The sequence below is a fragment of the Egretta garzetta genome, unplaced genomic scaffold (genome assembly GCF_000687185.1).
Source record: "Egretta garzetta isolate BGI_Z169 unplaced genomic scaffold, ASM68718v1 scaffold316, whole genome shotgun sequence".
Taxonomy (NCBI): Eukaryota; Metazoa; Chordata; class Aves; order Pelecaniformes; family Ardeidae; genus Egretta; species Egretta garzetta.
This window is the reverse complement of record NW_009259971.1, coordinates 96,808-107,481: the sequence shown is the minus strand read 5'-3', so window position 1 is coordinate 107,481 and position 10,674 is coordinate 96,808. Positions and strand designations below refer to the sequence as shown.

General features: G+C 49.8%; 1 protein-coding gene and 1 long non-coding RNA gene across 5 annotated transcripts in view; one reads left to right on the top strand and one right to left on the bottom strand.

Moving 5' to 3' along the window:
* Positions 1-9,054, top strand: part of PLAGL2 (PLAG1 like zinc finger 2) — a 9,408-nt gene extending 354 nt beyond the window's left edge. Inside the window, exons 2-5 of one of the 4 annotated variants that reach the window (XM_035895842.1) lie at positions 2,026-2,135; positions 3,644-4,039; positions 4,966-5,561; positions 8,804-9,054. In XM_035895842.1, the coding sequence (XP_035751735.1) occupies positions 3,777-4,039; positions 4,966-5,561; positions 8,804-8,955 (1,011 nt within the window). In that variant the 5' untranslated portion in view covers positions 2,026-2,135; positions 3,644-3,776 and the 3' untranslated portion in view covers positions 8,956-9,054. Of the gene's footprint in view, positions 1-2,025; positions 2,136-2,178; positions 2,251-3,038; positions 3,412-3,643; positions 4,040-4,965; positions 8,527-8,803 lie in introns of those variants that run through there. The other 3 variants (XM_035895840.1, XM_035895841.1, XM_009640309.2) reach the window with 3 other exon arrangements.
* LOC118452450 lies at positions 8,279-10,668 on the bottom strand. The gene is made up of 3 exons (XR_004842212.1): positions 10,317-10,668; positions 9,073-9,319; positions 8,279-8,352 (listed from the first exon to the last, which is right to left on the bottom strand). It is a non-coding gene; the product is annotated as an uncharacterized LOC118452450 (long non-coding RNA).
* Between the last annotated feature and the right edge of the window lie 6 nt (positions 10,669-10,674).

Below are 10,674 nucleotides of genomic sequence, written 5' to 3'. Positions count from 1 at the left end.
TTTTACTGAAGTACTGCATCTAGGCCTGGTATGCACCTCTTTTTCTCCCTTATAATTAAAAAACCCCCGGTATTGGAAAACAGCAGAGGATATCGAAAAGTCACAAAGTGATCTGAGTTCCAGAACCAGAGCCTTGCAGTCAGGGGTTGGAGCTGGACTTGATTAGAACACTGTAAAGAAAAGTAGGGGCTGATTTTGTTACGCTGCGTGGGGCCTTCGAGAGACCTGCTCCGAGGGATGCTGCTGCAGAAGTTTAAGATGTTGTGGTCACTGATCATCGTGTAGGAAAGTCAATAAATGCATGAGTGCAGCTGTGCCCAGGCCAGTTCCAGCTGGGACCGCTGCAGGAGCTGGGTTTGAGGCACGACACCGGGCTGAGGCCGAGCGCCCACCGTGGGTTCTGGCCTCTGCTTTCTGCTCCGTAGCTGGTACCTTCCACTTGAGCAAATTTAAGCTTTAACAATTTAAAATAGCTTAGCAAACCTGAGTGGGGGACTGATCTGGCTGGGGGAGGAAAATTTTTTTTAAAAGTTACTTTTCAGCTGGGTAAGTTCCTTCAGCCACAGCAGCGTGCAGCTGTAAAACAGCCGGGCCAGTGCAGCCCAGGAGGGGGTGGTGAGGACTGAGGGGACGCAGGAGTCCCGAGGCCAACTTCCCTGTCCCTGCAGGAGGAAAAGTGACATTGCTGGAGCAGCTCCTTAGCAGAGGCTCAGCGGGTAGAAGCCAAGGGCAGAAAAACACAAATCAGACACAAGAGATGCCCTTTAGAAAAGAGAACCCACAGCTCCACAACCCAGGGGCGGGCCAGGCAGCCTGCCAGGCCCCACGTCCCTGCCTCCCACTGCTGCTGCTGCATGCCCGCTCCAGCTGGATCGGCACAGCTTTGCTGTTGGTCCGTTCAGAGAACTCACCCAGGCTCCTTCTTATTTTTTCCTGATTATTTTTAACCTGGGCAGTTCCCAGCCTAGGTCACAAGGTTTTCCTACACAGCTGAGGAATGGTGGTGCTCCGTGTCTCAGGACAGAAACTGTGCAGAAATGCTGCATCATTGAACCATACTTTGAGAAGGATTAAACAGTGGGACAAACTGCCAAAGCAGGTGGTGGACTCTATCCCAGGGACTTTCTGTGAAGCCCAAGAGCTTTTTTGTGCTGTGTACTGACTCAGACCAACCTGACCTGAGTGGCTGGAATCTTGTACATGGCACACGATCCATCGGCTTGTATGAGCTCTTCCAGCTTGAGCTTGCACAAACCCGATGACTGTAGTAAGGGAATATTTCATGTAAGTTGGTAGCCAGTGGGGATCCAGCTCTCAGGTGGGTCCTATTTTTTTCCAGCTCTGTGCTCACCCTGCCAACCCCTTAACCTCTGTTAACTGAAGCAGAGGAAGATTCATCTGGTGATGGGGGGATTCTGTAACCAACTTATTTAAGGTTTCTGGAGCTGCCTGGGCTAGACACATTTTTCCAGCGCTAGTACAAAACTTCCCAAGAGAACCAGATTTCCCAGTGCTGGTACAAAGGCTGTGATGTACGAGACATTCTCTGAACAAGCGTAGGTGAAGCGTTTCCCGACAGCGGGGACTGTTTCTCTTTGGTGGCTACAGAGTTCTAGTGAACAGAGCACACATTGGAAACGTTCTTTGGGGAAGTGTTACTAAGAAAATTGATTGAGTTTTTAAAAACGTAAATCTATAGATCACGCAGAGAGTTTCGTAGCCACACGCGAACCGAGTTGTTGACCTTTCCCTGCTGCTGTGTTTCACTGATGCTATGTGAGACCCTCACCTTGGGCTTTTTTCTTATCTGTCAGAGTGTCCTACCACATGCATTTAGACCTGGACCCAAATTAGGTAAAGTCCTTTTTCTTGCTAGAACCTTAACATTTTAAAGGGAAGTTGATGAAATTTTACAATAACCAATTACAGAAATCACCACGTCTTAACTCTGCTCTGAAGGCGATAGAGAGTTTTTGCGCCTTACTGTTAAATACAGCAAAATTCAAACTTTTTGTCTTCTTTCAGGTAGCTTTGAAACTGGCACAGATGGCTGAGCTTGTTCAGAGGGCAAGAAGCAACTACCTGGCAAAAGCGGCAGAGGCTCCCGGAGCGCGTGCGCAGCTCTGAAGCAGGAGGTAGAGAACATTTCTCTTTTCCGGCACACCTCTCAGAGAGAGGCGAAATATTCATGATCTTAGACACCTACAAAGGAAGACTGCTCCGAACTGTGGGACTCCTGCACCCTGAGGGGTAGGAGCAGCCGTCACGTCACACTGGCTTGTACCAAAGTGGCACCTCAGCAGTTCTAGTCCGTTAGCGTTCTGCTCAGCCTGAGTAGGTTCAGCCTGTACAAAACTGAATTCTGTTCTTAATGGATGTTTCCCAACCTCATAGTGACGGATATTCTCAGAGTGGTCCCATTTCCCGGTGTTTTCCATCCTGAGGGAACCATTCACGGCATTGTGAGCGATGGTGTAGTTACGGTTATTGTTATTTCAGCTATTCATAACGTTCAGTGGTGCGCTTTCTTAATGGGGGTTGGTTAGTTCCCTCGTAGTTGCACATCCTGCCCACAACTGGCACTCGTGTTGATCTGCAGGCAGGAAGTTCCTCCCTCTGAAGCAATCATGGAGTGAGAAAGAGCTTGAGGGTTTGATGCTATTTTAAGAAGAGTTTCTCAGGCAGCTAAATTCAGTGAACGAGATCTTTTCTGAGGTTTTTATTTCAGCTAGCCGTTTACCAGTTTAGGTACTGGTAGAACCACATAAAAATGCAGTACTTTGCCAACAAGACAAACACAACTCAAGAACAACCTGCCAAGAGAGACTAAAGTAGATTTTCATCAACGTGAAAGCCAGCAGGGCACACCAGAGGTATATTTTGTTGAATGGGAAACAGTTTGAGCTTCCATTATCAATGGATGAGAGTGTAAAAAAAAAAAAAAATTAAAAAAAATTGCTCATTACTGTAGAAAACTTGCTAATCCAGAGAGGCAGAATCTGCCCCACATTAGAAAAGTGAAAAAACAATGACTAATCACACCCTGAAGAGAAGCAGCGTCTGTTGCCTTCCTGAAAAAGGTGTGATGTTGCTGATAATAGCAAGTTTTCTTCCCCAGCCCTATTGACCCACGTGTGGTAATTCCGATCGGTTTGCCAGGAGGTGCTCTTACGAGCGCACCAGGCTGGTTGCAGAGTGGATGAATGCACACAAGGGAAGCTTAGCTTCTCTGCGAAGCTCTAGCAGGGAGTTCCATGTAAGCAAAGATCAAGGGCAAGGGAGAATAGACTATGAAGAACCTGAAAAAAGGGGATGAGAAGCGGTCCACAAAACACACGGGAAAAGGTGAGGTATGCAGAGCTACAAAGAGACGCCTACCTACAATCTTTCAGGAGCAAATGCATGTAACAGGTAACACGGGCTCTTAATAGTTGCAAAAACGTAATTCAGAAAAAGTTTAACGTCATTTTGTTCAGGTAGCGGGTTAAGGGAGAAAAGAATGAAACGCGTTCTGGAGGTGGGAGTTTCCCATGTCTGTGAACATGCATCTTCACGTGTTTCTATGCTTGTTGAATGCTCACATGCGTTTGTGTGCACGGGTGAAAGATGCAGTGGCTTAACACCAGCCCTTCTGTGATTTCAGATGAAGATGTTTTGCTGTTAAAGCAGTTTGGTTACAGCGGGCTCCAACTGAAAACTGCACCGGGACAACATCACAGCAAGACGCCTGCAGGCTCGAGTTCTGCTTGACATGGCCATGTTCTACTAGACCTGCCATGACGGCATTTTTTCCCAGTGTTCCCAACTGGATTCAAGATGCAAAGCAGGAGGAGGAAGAGACAGGCTGGAAATTAGTCCCCAGACCAAGAGGTGAAGAGACCGAAAGTCAGGGAAAATGCCAATGTGAAATATCGGAGACCTCCTTCACTAATGTGGACAAGCTGAGAACTCACACACTTTCTCATACCGAGCAGAGACCATACAACTGCCCTCAGCTGCACTGTGGCAAAGCTTTTGCTTCTAAGTACAAGCTATATAGGTAGGTAACTGCTGAGTGCCTCTGCCGAACAGTGCTCCCCTACCAGAAGAGAGGGGGAAAAACCCTCCATCGTGTTTTTTTAGTTGAATTTCTGAGAAGGTGGAGGAGGGGGAATGCCCTTGTTACCTTGCAAGGCAGTTGAGTGCCAGATGTTACCATACTTGGCATCTCTCTAAGCACCTCAGATAGCACTTTATCCTGAGCTCAAGCTGTTTGCTGTTTTACTAAGGAGGAAATGGAAGCAGAAAGTGAAGTTCACAGGTTAAAACACAGAATGAAAAGCAAGAATAGCAGCGTTTGCATTTTGTAAGCCCTACCTCTAACTTTAATCACAGGAATATTTCTATGGCAGCTATTGTTCTAGCATGAAGAAGCAGAGTTCCTATTTATGTACTGAAATACAGCAGAGAATAATTAAATGATATCATTCCTAGGAACTTGAAACTAGATGAACCACAGTGTCAGAGAGGGTAAGATGCCAAGGTGAAATCAGTCCGCAGTGGCCGTCAGCAGACGTTGCCACAGTCTGATGCCTCCTGATGAAACAAAGCCATCCCACCAGCAGACAAGCGTTTCTTGTCATAAACCACCCAGGTTTTCTGTGTCACGCCCCCCCTTTGATAGCCTCAGCAGAGAGAACAGGAGCCGAGTAGACGACTGACGTATACCTGTGCAGACGTGATGCGTTCTAGGGCGGCCGGGCACTGCTGAGACAGACTCTGACTGTTGCTTGAAATGTTGTGCTTCTGTGCCTGGAGAGTCCCCGCTGCCCAGGCTGTCGGGGCGGCATCTTTTAGTGGCGGTGAAATGCCATCAGGGATTTGTGTGGCATAAAGCGTAGAACACAAGGAAAATTTTGAAAAAGTAGCGTGTGTTCTCTTAGGGGTTGGACGCTAGTCTAAACTTTCCTGCTTTTCTCCCAAAAGGCATATGGCCACGCACTCTGCTCAGAAGCCTCATCAGTGCATGTACTGCGAGAAGATGTTTCACCGGAAAGACCACCTTCGCAACCACCTCCAGACCCACGATCCCAACAAGGAGGCCCTCCACTGCCCGGAGTGCGGCAAGAACTACAACACGAAACTCGGCTTCAGGCGGCACCTGGCCATGCATGCAGCAGCCAGCGGCGATCTCAGCTGCAAGGTATGCCTCCAGACGTTTGAAAGTACCCAAGTCCTGCTGGAGCACCTCAAAGCTCATTCTAGGCGGGCTTCTGGTGGAGCGAAGGAAAAGAAGCATCCGTGTGACCACTGTGATCGGCGCTTCTACACCCGGAAGGATGTGCGCAGACACTTGGTAGTGCACACGGGGCGGAAGGACTTCTTGTGCCAGTACTGTGCCCAGAGGTTCGGGCGGAAAGATCATCTGACCAGGCACATGAAGAAAAGCCACTCCCAGGAACTGCTGAAGATTAAGACGGAGCCAGTTGACATGCTGGGCCTCCTAAGCTGCAGCTCATCTGTGGCAGTGAAAGAAGAGCTGAGTCCTGTCCTGTGTATGGCATCCAGAGACATGATAGGTGGTAAGAGCTTCCCTGGCATGTTGCCTGTGGGCATGTACAGCACACACCTCCAAACCATGCCGAGCTCAGGGATGCCCCATTCTTTGGTTCCTAATTCTCTTCCAATGGGAATGAGCTATCCTCTGGAGTCTTCTTCTCCCATCTCCTCCCCACCTCAACCTCCTCCAAAGTATCAGCTTGGATCTACCTCATATTTGCCTGAGAAACTACCCAAAGTAGAGGTGGACAGCTTTTTGTCAGACTTCCCTGGCAGCCTGTCTCTCTCGTCTGGTGAGCCTCAGTCCTCTTCGCCTCAGCCACCCCCCCTGGATGAGGCTTTGCTTTCCAAGAGCCCTGCTAACCTTTCAGAGGCTCTCTGTGCTGCTAACATGGACTTTTCTCATCTTCTTGGCTTCCTCCCCCTAAATCTTCCTCCTTGTAATCCGCCTGTGTCATCAGGGGGATTGGTCATGGGCTACTCACAGGGGGAGACACAGCCACTGCTTACCACTTTGCAACACCAACCTCAAGAATCTCCTGGAGCTGGGGCCTCGCTGAACTTTGGGCCCCTTCACTCATTGCCCCCTGTCTTCACCTCCAGCTTGAGCACAACCACGCTGCCACGTTTCCACCAGGCATTCCAATAAGCTGAAAACAGCACTGGAGAACAGATCTTTCAGTCACCCTTTTGTGGGGAGCCTTAAAAACGCACAACTCTTACTTCCCTTTGGGGCGTGAAAGCTTTGCAAAGCTGTTTCAGGCAGGAGGTTGCTGATCTCTGGAGGGAGCACTTGTAGACTGGAACAGCAGATACCCCCGTGCAAGTCCCAGTCCTGTACAGCGAAAAGATTTCAGCTAATAGACTGGATATATTTTATCTAATTTTTAATCTGTGAATCAGGAGCCGCGCTTAGCACTGACCTTCCCTGAGATCCTGGAGCCATGTTCCTCTTTGGGAAGGGACTGTCCCTGAGAAGGAGTTGAGACTCTTTCCTCTTGGGCTAAACTTTTGAACAAGAGTCCAGCTTCCATTTCGTGTTACCACACTGCAGTTCTGGCAAAACAGCCAACACCTCCGCACGGAGAAGGAGGAGAAGTCAGGATACCCGCTCTGTATGAAGCCAACGGGGAAGAGGCTGTCCTTCCCCACTACCTCTCATCCCACCGCCCAATACAGCTTACTCCACATCAGTGTTAAGCAACAAGACCGTTTACATAGTGAATTCAGAGACGTCACCTCACTCTTCTTTGCGGAGCCGCTAGGTTAAACTCGTTACAGTGAACATTGTTTACACAACACAAATCTGTTTCCGCCATTACAAAAATAGGAGGCACCAGAATACACTGGGTTTCTATCTGGTGTAGCTAGAACACTGTTTACACAGCGAAGTCAGGTTGCACTGATTTCTCTTCACTTGTCATGTTCTTCCCCCATGGGGAAATACACTGCTTTTTGGACCACTTCAGCCTCTGCCACTGTAGGCAGCAGCTTCCCGCGTTTTCTCTCTGGCTATCCACGTGTCAAGGGGATGGAGCAGCGCTCGCAGCTCAGCTTGGTTTTGTGGTGCATGGATAGAGCCCTTTTAAGTATCTCCCACAGGCAAACAGATCGCACATCTGTGCTGGAAACCAAAGCGTGTGAAGAAGCTGGGTTAGGAGCTCGGGGCCGGCAGCACTGAGCGCGGGCGTGCCAGGCACGGGTGAGATCAGGCCGCGGGCCCCCGCTCCGTAGGTTCCCTTGAGATGAGGAACAGGACATGAGTTTCTAGGGTTGTTTTTTTTTTTAACCACAGTAGTGCAGTGAGGTCAGTACCCTTTTGGCTTATCCATGAAGCAGTCTCAAGAGATGCATTTTTACCTCTGTCCTAGGGTGATAACCTCCAGGAATCAGGAGGAAAAATTGGTCCCAGCTTCCTGTACGCTCTGTCAGCGTACTTGAAGCGTTTTCCCCAACACTAATGGTTCTAACAAGCGCTGAGGGTTTGGGCCTGCAGTCGCCCTTTCACTTAGGGTTTGGTTCCACTGGCCTTTTTGTTCTCTCCTCGAGCCTTGTCTCCTGAAGTTGAAGTCCTGCTTCCCCCGCTCTCTGCCTCCCCTCTTAAATTCTTACCTACTGAGGGCCGAAGGGTTACGCCGTCAGGTGGCAGCCAGCTGCTGGTGGCGTGTAGCGCCTGTGTCATCTCCTGCTCTCCTTTTCCTGGGCGCTTGTACTGCAGACGGTAACAGATGGAGGTCGACCTCGCTGCACGCTGGCGCGGGTGTACGAATACAGACAGGCAGGTCGTCGTACCGCAGCGTGGAGGAACCATTGTAGGCCAACATAGACCAGGAGAGCTGTCAATGTCCTTCTCCATAAATCTAGAAAACGCCAAATCTACCTCTACTCTGTTACCTCCGCTCCTTCGGTGAAGCCAGATGCTGCCCTCCCTCCTCTCCCCCGGGGGCATCCGTTTCAGCCCACGCATGCTACGTTCTGCTGAGCCGTTGACCCCACAGTGTGACATGAGCCGTGCCTCGTTTGTTCATAGGCTTGTCCCCCCTCCATTTTACTCAAGAATTTTATTTTTAATCTAGTTTAGTAATTCTTCCCAGAATGACTCTTTAGTGATCCACTGATTCTCCAGAACATAGATGGGTTGTTTTAGGTTAGCCAGCAATGCTGCAAAGAATACTTTTGTATCAAAATGTAATATAAGATTTATTTACCTCAGCAATACCCTGTGGCCATGATCGCCCCGAGTTAAATGCAGTACTTCCTTTTCTCCACTGTCAAGCGTTGCCTTTCGAAGTTCGACGAGTGCCTTCTTGTTCTCTAACACAGAAAAGGTAAACGGGGCGTTTCAGCCAGCCGGCCGTTTACCGTCACTGAATACCTCAGGCCTGTCTGCTGTTGCTTTTCCCTTTGCAAATTAAAGAGTTTCACACTGTTACCAGTTATATGCAAGCCTTACCCCTGCCTTCAGCTGAGAGGGTTTTGGTTTTTTTTTTTTTTTTTTTAAGAAATAAATAGTCAGAACTGATGACTTCCTGCAGGTGAGGGTTATCAGCTTTATGCAATGCCGTCATACCCCTCCTTCTGTTTCGGAACAGTCAGCTTGCTTGCCTTTGCCTGCTTTGTACCCTGAACAGATGTCAGCACTGGAATCCCTTTAGCAGTGGTAGCTGAACTTAGAGCCAGGCATCTTTTTCCTACCAGTAGTCTGTCAAAGAATAAATGGAATTCATTTTGCTATTATTTGCATGTGTGATTTGCTTTTCCACAGCTGGTCTAAAAAGCAGAACTGCAGTGACATTTGTTGGTGAAAGGGAAGTTGAAACCAGCAGAGGGAGGTGTTCAGGGGCAGCGCTGGAGCCAATACCAGGGATTTGGCTGGAAAACGGAGCTGGAATTCCCATCCCACAACAGAGCTTATAACCTGCGAGTATTTTGTCACCAGCCTAGAACTAGCGAGGCCGCTTCCCTTTGAAATACCAGGTGCGCCGTTACACAAAGCGAATTACTTCCCGAAGGCAGTTAGCGAACGACTTTTACCTGTTCGTAAGAAAAAACTGTGAGCGTCGAAGCTATGCCGCTTGGGGATGCCAGTTCGCCAGGAAGCATGTCCCGAGCTGGTACAAAAATCAGAATCAGCTTGGACAAGCTCCTGCTAATGCAGCTGTAGGCAAAATACGATGGTAAACTTGCCGCGCTGCGAGGACGATCGCTGCCGCGCAGCCTGGAAAGCCGCTCGTTCTTCATGCGCAGGACGCTTGCTCATGGGGGAGCAGCAGCCGTTCCGCTGGGTGGGTGGTATAAAAAAAAAAAAACAAAAAGAAAGAGTTTCAGCCCAGAAAGGTTTTTTTTTTGTTCTACGTCAAGGTTCAGGGATGTTGAAGTCAACGTGCTGCTTTCCCTCCTAAGATCATGATTAACGTAGGGAATGGGAGGCTGCAGGGAAGGGTGGGGACGAGATGGAGACCCGTAGCATCCGTGCCCGTGAGGGCAGGACCGGGCGCTGCGGCCACACGCAGGCGGACTTCGGCCGCTCGGCGAGGGCTGCGAGTTAGGGGCTCCAGGTACAGGAGACCAAACGCAGGTTAAACCATCGTGGAGGCCCAAAATGCTTTTGATGGAAGGGAGGAGTTTTTAAAGCAGCATTTTCGAAGCCGCTCAGTGAGTACGGGGGACAGGGAGCTCGGCTGGACCTTACGCTGAGACGGGGCAGCAGAGAGGCACCGAGATGTGAGATGGTGAGCACCGGCTGTACCGGAGCCGGGTGACGCAGAGGGCGAACCATCACACCTGGTGAATAATCGTGGTGCCAGTAGGCGTCTCACGCTCTGACCCCACGAACAGCGTACAAGGCGGCCGCTGAGGATGCGGAGGGCCTGAAGTGCTAAATGAAGGGTTTGCTCAGAGGGGGAGCCCCAGGAGCCACCCCCTTACGGTCGCTTTAAGCCAGGCACGTCTGTACCAGCAAGGTGGCGTCAGATCGAGGCCAGGAGGAGCAACTGCAGCAAAGAATTGGTCAGAAGGGTTTAGTTAAGAAACGTTTTAAAGCGTGGCTCACTTGGGGAGGGTTCAAGACCAATAGGAACAGTGCAGACAACTAAGATCCAAAATCACAGAGCACAAATCTGTGAAAGGGCAGGACTCGAACATGGCAGCGATTATAAATCAGGCCCTCGAGTCTCCAGAGGGCAAGGACAGAACGTCCCACTGGAAATCTGAGTGATCCCAGCTCGCTCGTTAGGAAATGCATAGGCCCTTTCCATGGCAGCAGAGGGGTAACTCACCTTGCCAGTCCCTCCCAGGCTCGGGTTTCCTGGGCTATGTGAAAGCCTGAAGATGTTTCTCCCCATGGGATTACAGCACAGGACCAACATGTCAGCAGGCAGTTGCGTCCAGGGACTTCCAGGTGACAGAATATCCCGTGCCGCCCTTTGCCAGCCCCCGGTCAGCTGGCTCACAGCAGCGCCTCGGTGTTGAAAAATGTTGTCACTTCAACGGGAATCCCTTTTTTCCCGCCAGTAGATTGGCAATTTCAGCGCTTCTGTTGTTTTGTTCTTTAATTCCTTCCTTGCTGACAGGTGAATAGCAGCTGCTTGGAAGATTTCCTGCAGTTGACTGAAAATTCCCCCTTTCCTTTCCCTA